Source organism: Antechinus flavipes, chromosome 6 (assembly GCF_016432865.1).
Source record: "Antechinus flavipes isolate AdamAnt ecotype Samford, QLD, Australia chromosome 6, AdamAnt_v2, whole genome shotgun sequence".
NCBI lineage: Eukaryota > Metazoa > Chordata > Mammalia > Dasyuromorphia > Dasyuridae > Antechinus > Antechinus flavipes.
Window position 1 is genome coordinate 199,533,723 of NC_067403.1, and position 16,249 is coordinate 199,549,971.

Here is a 16,249-nt window from a genome sequence, read left to right on the forward strand (position 1 = left end):
TTTCAATAAAGTTATCAGGGGCTACTGAAGTGTATAATATGCCTATTTGCCTCTTCCTTAAGTGGCCTGAAAAGACTGGTTTTTTTTGTTTGTTTGTTTGTTTGTTTGTTTGTTTGTTTGTTTGTTTTCTGAGTACTTGTTTGAGATTTTGGCCATCAATTTTTGCTCCTTTATGTTGTCTGCTTTGTACAGTTTATCAATTCTGTTCTAATTCACACTAGGGATTTGAAAAACAGGTTCTTGAATTGTTTGTAAAGTAAAAGTAAATAAAGTCTGAATCTGGGCTCAAGGGCTTTACTTTGAGTAAAGTGCATGAATTTCTTTGAATACAATTTGATTTCTCAAAAGCCCTTTTTCGATTTCAATTTTCTTGTGGATAACTGAGATGCTGTTACTCAATCTAGATCAGACTATAATCCATGTATATAGATGAGCAGAATTTACTCTTACCTGATAAAATGTATGTGATAATAAAACCCTAATCATTATAATAAGTAAAGTGACTAATTTGAGGTGAAATTTATTTATATCAGTTATGTTATCTGGGCATTGAACAGGATTGGTATACTATTTTGAAATTTTAAAATTTCATTTAAAAGTTATTAAGTGAACATTTGATTTCCATCTATTTCTCAAAAGCTATAGATTCCATGACTTTAGTATGGGGGAAGGATTGAGTTCCTCTAACTTATTAGTCAAATAAAAAAATATTTAGTTTGTTTTTCAGAGGAACTTTCAATTGGGTTAATATTTTCTGTCCTTGAATATATTTTAGGAGAAAGGGAAAAACAGGAAAAAAGACATAGCATAATATAGAAGAAAGACCACTCAGAGGACCCTTTTTCTTTCTCCCTCCCTCCCTCTTTCTTTTCTTCCTTCTCTCTCCCTCCCCTCTTTCTCTCCTCTCTTCCCTCTCTCTCCTTCCCTCCCTCTCTTCCTTCCTCCCTCCCTCTCTCCTTTCCTCCCTCTCTCCTTTCCTCCCTCTCTCCTTTCCTCCCTCCCTCTCTCCTTTCCTCCCTCTCTCCTTTCCTCCCTCTCTCCTTTCCTCCCTCCCTTCCTCTCTCCCCTCTCTTCTTCTCTTCCTCACTTCCTTCCTTCTTTCCTTTTTTCTTTTCTTCCTCCCTCCTTCCTTTTTCTCCCTTCCCTCCCTACCTTCCTTTCTCCCTCTTTCCCTTATCTTTTGTAAATTTAATAAAATTGGGCTAGTCACTTTCTTTCAGCCTCTTATTTATTTCCTCATTTGTAAAATTGAGGGAAAGGGTCAGATGATCTCAAAAGGTCTTTTTAGTTCTAAATCCTATGATCTAAATCTTTGGAGGAAAATGTTGCTCTTGAAAGTAGTAGAATCCCAGGACCTTAGAACTTTGGAGAAGCCATATAACAGTCAGGTATTTTTTTTTTTGTAAATTAATGAAATGGCATTATACATTATTCAGTGAATAACAAGTATTTTTCAAATGCTTTTTCTTCCCTTATCTTAAAAGGACCATTCTTAAAGATAGCCGTTTTTTCCGTTATTTGCACACGGCTGTGATAATCAGCGGAACCATGCTGGTATTTGGAGGAAACACACACAATGATACCTCTATGAGCCATGGTGCCAAGTGCTTTTCATCAGATTTCATGGCCTATGATATCGGTAAGTTTTTGAGAGCTAACAGCATTAAAGGAGTTTTTTACAATTTCTTTAATGATAAAATGGAGGTGATAATAGCACTTACCTCCTAGGACATTGTAAGGATCAAATAAAATAATATTTATAAAGGGCCTGACACAAAGAAGGTGGTTAATAAATGCATATTCCCTTTCCTTCTTATCCCTCTCTTTCTAGGCTTCAAGGAACCTTTTGAAAAATGGTTTTGAAAAATGTACCTTTATATATTAGATAAGATAATATAGGGAAGACAGATCTGAGATTTTTTAAAAAAGATTTATTTAAACAGTTTTCACGCTTTCAGAAAGGCACTAGAAGTCCTAGTCCTTTCTTTCTGACATTACTTTGGGATGATTAGTTTTAGAAAATAATTTTTTGAGAGTGGATTGAGTTACCTGTTGAATATGGGGCCTTTGTGCATGCCATACCTGTTATTCTTTTGTAAGAATTACTGTCAGAAAACCTTTTCAACAAACTTTCAGAATTTTAATGTTTCATTGGAGCAAATAAAAATATGCTTTAAGAGTTCTTCAAGCCCGTACTACCCATACCTTAGATTAGAAGTTACTAAAAGTGGTTACCTTTAATGACCAGTAGAGGGTAGTGTTTGTTCATCTGCAAGCAATGCATGAATTTGAAGGCCAAAAACATATTTCAAAAGTAGATGAATTCATCATCAGCTAATTATTGAGAGAAACAGAAGTATTTTTGAGGCACTGAAAAAGTTTTAGCCCTTCCACCCAAAAAAGCATATCAGACCCTGGATATCGTGAATAACAGACATTTTTAAAATAAGTCTTTCTTAATCCTAGCTTGTGATCGCTGGTCAGTTCTTCGAAGACCTGATCTTCATCATGATGTTAACAGATTTGGCCACTCAGCAGTCTTATATAACAGGTATTTACATTTTGATACTTTCAAAAGTGTATTGATATTAGAAACTAAGTCACATTAAATTTTTTCTAAGCAACAAGAGGGAAATGTCATATTACAACTACTTTTATTATGATTAAAAAAATTAATTTGTGGATAGAGCACATGTTTAATAGGGTTGCATGTAGACATGTAAGTTTTCCTTGTTAACTGTATTATAGAGAGAAGCTAATCATTCAATAAATTAATTGATAATTATTTCTTAAATTAGTTGCTTAAATGTTAGTTGCTGGGGGCATAGATACAAATAATGAAACAATCCCTACTCTTAAGGAGTTTAGCATAGAATTGAGCTTCAGATTTAGGGTTAAGTAGATGATATAAAAGAACAGTTTTAAAGAAGGAAACAATTTTAGAAGTGCTGGGATCTGGGATTAGGTTTTATATTGCCCTTGGAATCAGAAAGACTAGGTCCATAATCATATGCCTGATACTATCTAACATGGAACTTTAGACATCATATCAAACTCCACAAGACCAGGAAATCAGATACCAGAACTGATAGAGTTACTTGGATGTTCCATATGTGTTGGAACATCTTTGTGTGTTTTATCCCCCACCATGTTGGATATATGAATACTGATCTGGTACACATGTGGTTTCTGTCTTTTTCAATACCTACTAGCCTAGACCCTCCTGCCTGAATTCCTTTCTGTCCTTGGTCCTCCCTCACTTGTACTACTCTCCATCATTAGGACCTTGAAAGTTAGAGACCATAACTAACTAGTGTCTATGGCTAGCCCATTTGTATCTCTTGTCCTCCTAATCCTAGTGACTCAGATGTCCATCTCCCAGGACAAAATTCCCCCTTTCTTGCTCCTTACTATACTTTAATTCCCAACCATTTTAGTACTATCACACCCCAGTCCTTGTCTTTTGCTTTCCATTTTCATTGTTGGAACCCTATTCTAAAATAAACACATTTCTCAATTTCAATTTTTCTTTTCACACTCTTATCATCTGACACAGAAAATCTTTCTTTGGAAGATGCAATATCATGAATTGTTCCTCTCTAATGTTGGCTCTACCTTCTTCCCATAAATTGGGCTAGGAAAAAATAGTAGGTTTTGTTTATTAACTACTGCTTTCAGATTTTCCACCTATTACCAGTTCTCTGTCACTTTTCCTCTGAGACTTACTTTATCCAGAGGGCTCATCTGGCCCAAATCTTTATTGTTATCCAGGGGCCATTGGCTTCTTTAAGGATTTCATTCTCTGATTCTTTATAGTATTTTTTCCCTACTCTGAATTCTTGCTCTTGTAGTGTTAGGTATTTCAATATGCATATTGTTGTTCTTTCAAACCCTGTTCATCTACTTTCTTAGCTCTCATGGACTCTACTTCACTTTGCGTCAGCCACTTACTAGGATAGTTATAACTTAAAAGTTACCATCACCCATAGCTGTGCCACCTCAGAAATCACAGGATTTAAGGAGACCATCCAATGCAGCATTACCTCAGAGGAATCCCCACAGTAACATACCTTTCATATGGTCATGTGATACTTGTTTGAAGACTTCCAGTAAAGAGAAATTTCTGACTTCTTAAGGCAAAATATTCCAAATGCATGAACTTAAAACTCAGAAATTCCCCTTTTGACCATAATCTCTTGTTTTTCTATTTTTCCTTATGCCTTATTCCTCCTAAATCTATTCTCTGAACTTATAAATCCTCCAGTCTTTCCATTTCTCTTTTCGCTTTCACTTTATGCCCTTCTATGTTTACATTTTATCTCTCCATAGTTCCAGTTGATCATTTCAGCCTTGTGTGATTAACCTCCTTTGCCCTCTTTTCTTTTTGACATTTGCTCTCTGTCAGTTAAACCAGGTGTAACTACCATCCCCTGCTTCCTCTGCTCTCACTCTTAAATTGCTGAACTTTGTTGGAATAACTTCTTAGTTCAGTATCAGTTAGGTCCACTACAAATCCATGTTATCTAAATTCAAGTGGCTCCTCACTCCTGCATAGCAAAAATTTTCATTTTATATCTCACTTTTCTTTGTAACCTTTTTGTTCAAATTCTCAATCCTGTCCGTGGCTCCCCCCCCCCCCATCTTGTTTCCTGCTTTATTTAGAAGAAAGAAGCTATCAGCTATAAGTACTTTCTTCTCCCTCAATTTATACCCTCCAAATTTCCCTGCATCTTTTTTTTTGCTTGTTTAAAAAAAATATACACCTGTATTAGTTCATTTCCCAAAATAATCTGTGAAAAGTATTTTAAAAAATACAGCAAAATAAGCTAGTACATAAATGTATTTTGAAGGCATATGCAACATTTCACATTTATATTCTTTTCCTCTCTAATAGAAGAAAGAAGGTGCATTTTATTAGTTCTCTCTTCAGTACATCTATATCTTCTCTTCCTTTACTCCTGCTTCTAAGGATGATAAGACTTGCTGACAACAAGCTCACTTTCCTTGTGCTCTCTTGAGCACATCTTCTCCTCTTGGAGTTTTCCTCATTAATGATTCACTTCCATTAAATCTCTCTCAGATTCCTCTTTTCCCTTTCCTTCCTTCTATACACAGACTTGTTGGAGTTGACTCCTTCCTGAAAGAAGACTTTTTTCTCTGCCAACACCCTATGGCTATTATTCTGCATTTCCTTTTTCTTTCGCTATGAAATTCCAGGAAGAATTATTCTTACCAACTTCTTCAACTTCCCCATCACCTAGATCCTTTTAATTTAACTTCTCTTATCACTTTACTATAATTGTTCTTTCATCTGTAAAAAGCAGGGAAAATTTTGTTGTCATTTACAGTTTGTTTGTGATGGTTATTTTTCTGCCGTGGCTAAGAAATTGTCATTGATTCTCAAATTTCCAGGTTGCTTTTTATAAGTGTAGATGGAAGGATTTGAGGAACTACCTTTCCATTTTCTAGATTTCCAGGGAGAATAATAAACTGTTCATTTTAAAAAAATGAAATGATTCAAGTATAAAAACAAATAATTATTTGAAATGGCAGAAGGGAATTCAGACCTGTGTCATGAGGTTGAAAAATATGAGAATGTAATGCAGAAAGAAGGAATTTGAGGGATCTCTAAACTCTGTAAATAGAAGGCTTTTTCTGAAAGAACTGAGGGAGGTAGATCCAACAGAGGCAACAATTGCTTGTTATCCAAGGCATGATTTTAGGGATATACAGTCTCCTAAGTAAGAAGATATGAATAGTCATGAAAGGGAGGAATTCCCTGCTTAACTGTACCAAAGCAGTTATTTCTTAACTTAATATTGACAGAAGAGAGATCTGGTATTTTCCTGAGGCATTTGTAAAGAGTTTCTAGGGACATGGATTCAAATCCTGCCTTTGATACTACATGTGTGACTCTGGGAGAAAAGTCAACCTCATTGGGCCTGAATTTGTTCATGTGTGAAGTGAGGGAGTTGGAACAGAGGGCCTCTGCCTCTACATCTTTGATCCTTTGATTTCTTAACTTCTGCATCTGATGGCCTTGTCTCTGTCCTCTTCCTTTTTGACCCTTCTAAGTTCTTAATAATGTTTGTCTTTTCTAGTGAACTCACTTCTTTCCCTTGGTTTCCTGGTCCTCTGAGTGATCATTCCTTATTTTCATTTGTAAGATCATTGTCCATTTTCTGTTTGTTTAATTTGGGTATAGCCCAGGATTCTGTCTTGGACCTTATTATTATTACATTTGCTTTCTTGATGATCTTTGGTCCTATAGGTTTAATTATCATTTACTAAATTTATAGATCTTGTCTTAATTTTTCTCCTGAATTTTATTTCCATTCCATCAAATGCCTGTTGATAGGCCATAGATATCTTAAAGATAGGACTTATTCCTACTCTCCAAAAGCCTCAAATGTTAGCTAACCTTGTAATCCTGTGTAGGTCACCCAGTTTCTGTCTGCCTCAATTTCCTCAACTCTAAAATGAGAATCACGATCGCATCTAACTCTGGGTGTTGTTCTAAGGATTGAATAAGATAATTAATCTAAAAATGCTTAGCATAATACCTGGTAAGTGGGATACCCAGCATAAATACTTACATCTTTTCCTTCTTTTCCCTTTCCCAGAAAATAAATAATTTTTTAACCTCATTTGTTTCCTTCATATAGCAGTAAGCTGTTGAAGTCTAAGAGTGTCTGGCAGTTTCATAGACTATGTAGTAGCTGCAGCTAGTATTGATATCTCTTCAGAGATATGACTATAATTTCCCTAGGATTTGACATTTACTTTTGAGAAGCGCTATCTTGGACTAGTTTTCTATGTCTGACTTGAAATCAGGCTGTGTGATGACCGCGTATTTAAAATCAGCCAGAGTCAGGAATTCAGGTTAAAGGAAAAATCTTCAATCTTTATTGAAGTGAAGCGGTGAAAAAGGATTGCGATAGCAATGTGGGCAAGAAAGATTGCGATAACAATATGGGCAGCTGTGACAGGAAGCCAGCTAGCAAAGGGAGATCTGAACTGAAGGGCCGTCGCAATGGCAATGTGAGCAGCTGTGACAAGATGCCAGCCAGCAGTCTCTCCTTCCCCTTTCTTTTCCATTCCCTTGCCTCCACCCACCAAAATCGTCATTTCCTATACAACATGTCAGGACTTGCACAAAGGGTGGGCGGGGGCCATTCTTTCTCCAAGCTTATATATTAATAGAGTATGGTCCAATTACTATTTAGCCTCATGTGCTTGGGACCTCAGTGCATCAACTCAAGTCTCAGCCCATTATATCTCCCGCTTTCTTTTGTTTTAGAACACAGCCCCCAAGGGGAGGTGATCATACCCTCCTTGACTTCTCAGGAAAGGAGGTGAAAGCACCGAAAAGGAGGTGATCACGACCCCCCTGACTTCTCAGGAAGGGAGGTGAAAGCACTAAAAAGGAGATAATCATGCCCTCCCTGACATCTCAGGAAGGGAGATGAAAAGCAAAGGGAAGTAGGGCTAGCAGGTTTCTTATTAGACCCCTTAGCTGAAGGGTCTTATTATGCACAAACCCATCAGCATGGAAAGTATTATACAAGCACACAGCAATAATGCAGAGGCTATTAGTGATGACTCTCCCCACAGTCAGTGTAGGTTTGATGTGGTGTAACAAACATGAATTGTACACACAAGGAAAGGTATAACAAACAATATAAATCAACATGGTGTTGTAAAAGATTGCCAGAAGTCCTAGAAGGAGGTTATGTAAACAACAGTCACACATATGCCTTCTTCAGCAGCCAAGAGATAGTCCAAAACCAGTCTATTGTCCATTGCATCACATATCAGGGAATCCAATCATCCCCCCAAGTTTTTGAAGTCCTGCAAAAGTCTTTTTATGTCTTAAGGAATCCAATGATTCCAACAGATTTTGAAGTCCTGTAACAGTCTTATCATTTCTCAGGAAATTCAATGATTCTTGAGGGCTTTCAAGTTCTGCAACAATCTTATGTCTCAGAGAATCCAATGATTCCTGAGGGTTTTGAAGTCCAACAATTTTCTATGTCCATGAGTCAAACACCATAACTGCCATGCTCTTTCAGTGGTGAGCACAATCAGCAACAGAACCACCCAATATTTTTTGGGTCTTCTCCTTCGTTTCAAAGGTCTGCTCCGTCTCTCTGTGATGGACAAGGTGAATACGGCTCGTTGGCACCCATCTGATTCTTTCTCCACCTGTAGAGATACAAGCAAACCCTCTCCCTATCTGGTCCCTTCCATTCACCACTTTCTGGGTCTCTCCACATCACCTGGCGATTATCTAAAGATAGTGGAGCTGCTCGCACTGGACACTGCCCTTCCGGTGGGTTATAAAACCTGTCTGCTGGAGCCAATGCATCTTTGCCAAAAATCAAGAAGTTAATAGTATAAAGGGTTAGATTTAGTAGTTCTCTAGGGTTACCTGTGGCTTTTTTTTTTTTTAATGGGCTGAGGCTTGAGTTGATGCACTGAGGTCCCATTACAAGGCTGGACAGGGTCTCCCTAGAAATCTTTTGTTAAAAACAATATTAAAAAGAGAACTATTGTTCAGTTATCTAAGTGAGGAGAGCTTCCTTGCTTTTGTCCTTTGAGAAAACCAGTAGAATGAAGGTCCCTCCTTCCTAGGCTATTAATATCGAGAACTCTTCTTCCCCCCCTCACCCCCCTCCGGTCCGAGGCAGTTGGGGTTAAGTGACTTGCCCAGGGTCACATAGCTAGGAAGTGTTAAGTGTCTGAGGTTAGATTTGAACTCAGGTCCTCCAAATTTAAGGACTGGTCCTCTATCTACTGCACCACCTAACAGGGACAGTTAGGTGCTACCTAGCTGCCCTCTAGGCTATTAATATCAATCAAGAATAGCATTGGAGGATACAGGGAGCCCAGCTATCCAAAGACATGTCTTCTCTTTGGCTCCTTCCTACTTGTTCAGGGTTTAACGATATTGTAGGTAGTCTAGAAGTCCAGTGTTCCATCCTGCCTCTAAAAGATTCTTTCTCTAGAATTGTATAATACAGCTTTTTTTGGATACCCAAATAATAGATCAAATGACTCTGGAGTATCACTTCTACATTATATTCATGACTATGTTCATTTAAGAAACTCTTTATAATACTCATTGGTGCTATAGACTGGATGTAGTATGAGATGCAGGAATGCTAAGTTTGGGCATTTATGCAGTATACTATGTGCTTTTCTGCTTTTAAAATTGAATGTTTTTAATGGATTTTGAAGTGTTTTCTTAAGATGCTTCTTAGAAACATTGAGCTTTTCAAGAATGGAAGGTGGAAGGCAGCATGCACAGAGAAAAATTATTTGTGGAGATTTGTGAAAAGTACAATTATTTTTTTTTTGACATATATATCCATGGGCAAGAGATAACTATTGCAGAATCTTAAAAGTTTCTAAGAGACCTCAGAAGTCATTTAGTTCAACCTCCAACAGTAGTAACTTCTGCAACATTCTGACAAATAATTAGCTAGTCTTTGAACTTTTCTCATGACAGAGCTTTCCTGAGGCAACCAATCCCATTTCTGTTTATTAAGTTCTTCCTTTATATTGAGTTTAAATATGCCTTTATGTAATAACATTTCCTGACACAATGATTTTTCATCAACTAACCTCCATGTCTCTAATACACTCCTTTTTCATATCTGTCTCCTGGCTCCCTTCAGGTCTTGGCAGAAAGCCCCATTTCTGAAAAACATTTCCAAATCTTCTTTAATACTGGTATCTTTCCTCAGAGATCTCTAGTTTATTCTGCATATATCATGTTTGTATGTTGTTTGTATGTAGTTTCTTCTATTAAGTTTGTGAACTCCTTGAGAGCAGGGTCTGTTTTTGCCTTTCTTTGTATCTCAAGTTTTTATCATAATGCCTGACTCTTAACTGAATTTATACCATTGGTTCTAATTCTGCTATCTGGGTCTAAACAGTATAATTGTTCCCTTTTCCCATAATAGCCATTTAGGGATCTGAAGACAGGGATCAGATTTCCCCTAATTCTCTTCGTCTGTAGACTAAACCATCACAGTTCCTTCAGCTGATCTTCCTTTGGCATGGTTTTCTGAGCATACAGTGTACTGGTTGCTTTCCACTGGATCTGATCTAATCATTATCACTCCTAATGTGTAAGGCCTAGGACTGAACACATTACTGAGGTCTGAGTAGGACACTGGGCAGTAAGATTATTATATAACTTGTTTTAGATAATGTGCTTTTTCCCCATATGGCCTAAGGTCACAGTGGGAAAATCATTTTTCTTTTCCAGTTATCACACTATGCTCTTGATTCATATATTTTTATAGACAAGAAAAATCTTGAATTAGAAATCATCTAGTGCAATCCAGTCCATGTGTTTCCTTCAGCATCCCTAACAAGTTGATGCCTCTTTCTTAATAACATGTCACCTACTAATATATCCCATCTTATTTTTGAATAGTTTTAATTGTTAGAAAGTTAATCATTTTATTGAGGTTAATATGCTTACCTGGAACTTCTGTGTGTTGCTCCTAGTTTTCCTGGAGCCAAACAGAACAAGTCTTCTTCCATTTGACAATTTTTTCAATAATTTCAAAACTACAATCATACCAACCCTGCTACCCTCTACCCTTTATCCCCAAGATATCATTTACAGGATAAACATGGCCAATTCCTTCAGTCAATCCTTGGTTGGCTAGACCTCCCATTTTCTAGCCATTCTGGGTATGTGCCTTTTGACCTGCTTACAGATATTTTTTTCAAGTTATGGTGCCCATAAATATATTTGGTAGAATGACTTCAATTAACTAGTACAATATATGCTCCACACATAGCAAATTTGGAATAAAAAGACTTTTTTTCTTCTTGTTTAGCACTATGTATGTATTTGGAGGCTTCAATAGCCTTCTGCTCAGCGATATCCTGATGTATACAGCAGAAAGGTGTGAAGCACATCAAAGTGAGGATACTTGTGTAGCAGCAGGACCTGAAGTTCGGTGTGTATGGAATATGAATTCATCTCAATGTATCCCTTGGGAACTGGCAACTGAAATGCAAGAGGAGAAGACCAGGGCAGAGTGCTTTTCAAAAAGAAGTATGTGCTGTTTCTTTGCTTAAAAAAATGTAACTTATTCTAGTTTTATTTCTTGGTGGTGGTTGGTGGTGGACTTTTTGGTTTACTTTTGGTTTTGGTTTTTTAGTAAATTAATTTTGGAATCTCCTTATAAATTGTTTAATTGTTTTAAATTGTAAAGGAGTTTCATATTGGTACATTTGTATTGTATACTGAGATACCATATGATATTTGAAGTCTCCTCTGGGTCCCTGAAACTAAGTTTAGAAACATCCTTGTTTAGCAAAATAAGCTCTCCTAGAAATTTTCCAGTCCCTGGTCCTTGTATTTTACTAAAATGAGAGTAGCAAAGATAGGCAAAAAAAAGCCCTGAAAGAGATAGATGATACCTAACCATTATGAATTATCTGGGTCTGAGACAATATAGATCATTCCCTTGGTCTCAGTTTAAGGTAAAGGTGACCTTGAAAAGTGTTGTACCAACTCACGATTGGCTAGATGGTAATTTCCTTAATCCTAATTTACAAATAACTTACAAAGGAAATAACAAAGAAATAATATGTAAGAGGAAACTCATATTTGGTTCTTTGGGTTCTTTACTCCTATTAGCCACATAGGATTCAATCTCTGAGTCAGAAAATAAAATAAATAATAGGCTGTCAGAGAAGAGAAACAAAGAGAACAAAGAAAAACTTTAAAATAAGAAATTGGAAAGGAAATGAATAGGAAAGATTTTTTGAACCATTTGGGAAGGGCCAAACGAAAGAGGAAAAAGTAAATTTTAGAAATTTGGGATAAATCAGATAAACTAATATGTGAAGGAAAACTATGTATACATAAATTAGCATCAAAGTAGGATAAACAGAACTAATTGCAGTAACAAAGTACTAAGTTTTTTCTTTTTTTTTATAAGTTTTTATTCATACTTTTTATTAAGTGTAATGATTTAAAAAAAAAAGTTAAAATTAAAGAATTAATGACGAACTCAGGGCCAACAGTCATAACTTTAAATGTGAATAGATCAAACAGTCCAATAAAATGAAAAAGAGTTGAAGAAGGGGTAAGACCTCAGAACCTAACATTCTTCCACATATAAGAAATACATCAAAAATATAAAGACACATTTTAAAAAACTGAACATGAGTGGCTAGGGTAGAATTTAGTTTACATCAATGGTTTAAAAAGAAGAATTGTAGTCTTATTGATTATAATGTCCGAGCTAGCTCTCTGGAGGGCCTCAGGATCAGTCAGAGTCAGGATCAGTCAAAGTCCTTAGTCCTTAGGAGAAGAAATGAAGGAGGCAGGCAAGCTGCCACTTGACTTGCCAAAGATGAATCCTGGACTCTGGAGTCTGGAGCCTGAAGTCCTCTCTCCTCAGCATGCTATGTCAGAGAGGCTTTGACCTTTTCCCTCAACTCTCCAATCCTTGCCTCTGATTACCTCATCATAACACATTCAGCAAGCACCAGTCTTTTTTTTTTGAAGTTGTTGGTTTTTTTTTTTTTTTTTTTTTTTTTTTTTTTTTTTTTTACTATTTAGTATTTATTTGCTAGTTTAAATTCACAATCAAGGCAGAACCCTGGGATTTATTTATTTTTTTAATATATATTTTATTTTATTTTATAATAACTTTATATTGACAGAATCCATGCCAGGGTAATTTTTTTTACAACATTATCCCTTGCACTCGTTTCTGTTCCGATTTTTCCCCTTCCTCCCTCCACTCCCTCCCCTAGATGGCAAGCAGTCCTTTACATGTTAAATAGGTTACAGTATAATGTTTGCAGAACCGAACAGTTCTCTTGTTGCACAGGGAGAATTGGATTCAGAAGGTAAAAATAACCCGGGAAGAAAAACGAAAATGCAAATAGTTCACATTGATTTCCCAGTATTCTTTCTTTGGATGTAGCTGCTTCTATCCATCATTTATCAATTGAAACTGAGTTAGGTCTCTTTGTCAAAGAGATCCACTTCCATCAGAATACATCCTCATACAATATCGTTGTTGAAGTGTATAATGATCTCCTGGTTCTGCTCATTTCACTTAGCATCAGTTCATGTAAGTCTTGCCAGTCCTCTCTGTATTCATCTTGCTGGTCATTTCTTACAGAACAATAATATTCCATAACATTCATATATCACAATTTAGCCAGCCATTCTCCAATTGATGGACATCCATTCAATTTCCAGTTTCTAGCCACTACAAACAGGGCTGCCACAAACATTTTGGCACATACAGGTCCCTTTCTCTTCTTTAGTATCTCTTTGGGATATAAGCCCAGAAGTAACACTGAGCAAGCACCAGTCTTGAGGAGAGCCATCACATCACCATATGTTTATACAACCATTATCACATCTTGAGTAGGTAATTAGCCTTAAGTGCTACACCTTTTCAGAGTTCCAGCCCTCTACATCTGATGGTAAAAATTTACAGTGATAAAATAAAAATTATAGTGTATGTGTATTGGAATTAGGAACCACATTATTCTTTGAAGGAATTATTTAGATAGTAAGTACATACACCATATGGCTTATTATCTAAATTCATAAAAAAAAAGTTTAAATGAACTTCAAAAAGACAGATATTAACATACAATTTTCAGAAATTCTGGGTTCCTTCAGAGTTAGAAAAGTCTAACAGAAAGATAAATTATGTATATATGCCTGAAAAAATTGTTGGAAAAGTTTCTTCCTTTGAGGTCTATTCAATCCATATTTATCACTCAATCTAAATCCTGGTGTCTGTTATCACTATAGATGCCCAGACCATTATCTTCCTTCTTCACTGAATTAAATGCCTGACTTAGAGTTTTCCTTTCTCCCCATATTCTGCCCTCATGCTAGAAGATTTTATTGTGCATATTGATCCTCCCTCAAATAACCTAACTTCCCATACTTCAATCTACTCATCTCTATGCCCTAATTCTTAACTGTACCTCAACTATACCTAGAGAGATGATCATATTCTTTATCTTCCCATCACCCACAAGGTTTTACTTCCTTGTTTGCAAATCCTGAAATTATTTTATTTGATCATAATTTTTTATTAATCCTTCTTTCCCTTAGTCTTTTGACCCCCTCCATTCCTATCATTCCGTTCTTGATCTCAATTCTGTGGTGAACCAAATTAGCTATTCATTATTTTTCACTCTCAAATCCCTCTCTGCCTTGTCTTATCACAGATCACTTCTTGTTAAAGCCCCAGTCCTGGATTATTCTCATTATCCAACTCCCTATTTTCTTTCTTTCTTTCTTTCTTTTTTTTTCCCTAAATATTTATTTATTTATTTTTAAATAACTTTTTATTGATAGAACTCATGCCAGGGTAATTTTTTATAGCATTATCCCTTGCACTCACTTCTGTTCTGATTTTTCCCCTCCCTCCCTCCCTCTACCCCCTTCCCTAGATGGCAAGCAGTCCTTTACATGTTGAATAGGTTACAGTATAGCCTAGATACAATATATGTGTGCAGAACCGAAAAGTTTTCTTGTTGCACAGGGAGAATTGGATTCAGAAGGTAGAAATAACCTGGGAAGAAAAACAAAAATGCAGATAGTTCATAGTCGTTTCCCAGTGTTCTTTCTTTGGGTGTAGCTGCTTCTGTCCGTCATTTATCCATTGAAACTCAGTTAGGTCTCTTTGTCAAAGAAATCCACTTCCATCAGAATACGTCCTCATACAATATCGTTGTCGAAGTGTATAATGATCTCCTGGTTCTGCTCATTTCACTTAGCATCAGTTCATGTAGGTTTCTCCAAGCCTCTCTGTATTCATCCTGCTGGTCATTCCTTACAGAACAATAATATTCCATAACATTCATATACCACAGTTTACCCAGCCATTCTCCAATTGATGGGCATCCATTCATTTTCCAGTTTCTAGTCACTACAAACAGGGCTGCCACAAACATTTTGGCACATACAGGTCCCTTTCCCTTCTTTAGTATCTCTTTGGGGTATAAGCCCAGTAGAAACACTGCTGGATCAAAGGGTATGCACAGTTTGATAACTTTTTGAGCATAGTTCCAAATTGCTCTCCAGAATGGCTGGATGTGTTCACAATTCCACCAACAATGCATCAGTGTCCCTGTTTTCCCACATCCCCTCCAACATTGCACATTATCTTTCCCTGTCACTCTAGCCAATCTGACAGGTGTGTAGTGGTATCTCAGAGTTGTCTTAATTTGCATTTCTCTGATAATGATTTTCGTATATCTATAAATAGTTTCAATTTCTTCGTCTGAGAATTGTCTGTTCATATCCTTTGACCATTTATCAATTGCAGAATGGTTCGATTTCTTATAAATTAGAGTCAATTCTCTATATATTTTGGAAATGAGGCCTTTATCAGAACCTTTGATTGTAAAAATGTTTTCCCACCAACTCACTATTTTCTTATTTATGTGCTGTTAATGAAAATGGAAAAAATTATGAGCGCACATTGATTGGGTCCACTACAAGTATATATCAATCTCAACTGGGCATTCACTCCAACAAAGCAAACATTCTGTTCCTCCTTCATTGATTTGTCATTCTGCTTCCTAAAGTGTCTGTTATATATCTTCTCATCTCTCATTAAGCTTATCACAGGACTCTCTTCTCTCACCTTTTCAGTAATAACCTTGCTTCACAATTCACTGAAAAAAAAAAATTGAGACCACACTGAGAGCTCCCTATTTTTCTCTCCTCCTCATCTTATAAATCATTTATATATCTAATCCTGTCATTTATTCTTTCATTCTGTTTTCTTTTTAAAAATTTTTCCTCAATATGATTTTCCACTCCAAATTCTCTCTCTCCTTCTCTCTCTTCTTCTCCCTCTCCCTTTCCTTCTCCCTTTTTCTCATCCTCTCCCTCACCTTCTCTCCCATCCCCCAAATATTGAGAAGGCAGTAATAAAGTACCCATTACACATATGACCATACAAAAGGTATTTCTCTATAGCTATATTCTGGAATGGAGGGTAGGGGTGAGGGTGACATGAAAGCGAAAAATACATGCTTCAGTCTGCACTCTGAGTCCTTCAATTCTCTATTTGGACGTAATAACATTTTTTATCATAAGGTCTTTGGAATTGTAGTAGGTCATTGTGTTGATCAAAGTTACTAATTGTCTTTCACAGTTCATTATCTTTAAAATATTATTGTTACTTTGTTATCTTGGCCAATCTGAAGAATGCAATGTGGTATC

General features: G+C 36.4%; 1 protein-coding gene across 1 annotated transcript in view; it reads left to right on the forward strand.

Moving 5' to 3' along the window:
- The window catches only part of ATRN (attractin), a 236,781-nt gene that overhangs the window by 95,194 nt on the left and 125,338 nt on the right, over positions 1-16,249 (forward strand). The window contains exons 10-12 of the mRNA XM_051965371.1: positions 1,485-1,639; positions 2,467-2,551; positions 10,860-11,080. Of these exons, the coding sequence (XP_051821331.1) occupies positions 1,485-1,639; positions 2,467-2,551; positions 10,860-11,080 (461 nt within the window). The remainder of the gene's footprint in view (positions 1-1,484; positions 1,640-2,466; positions 2,552-10,859; positions 11,081-16,249) is intronic.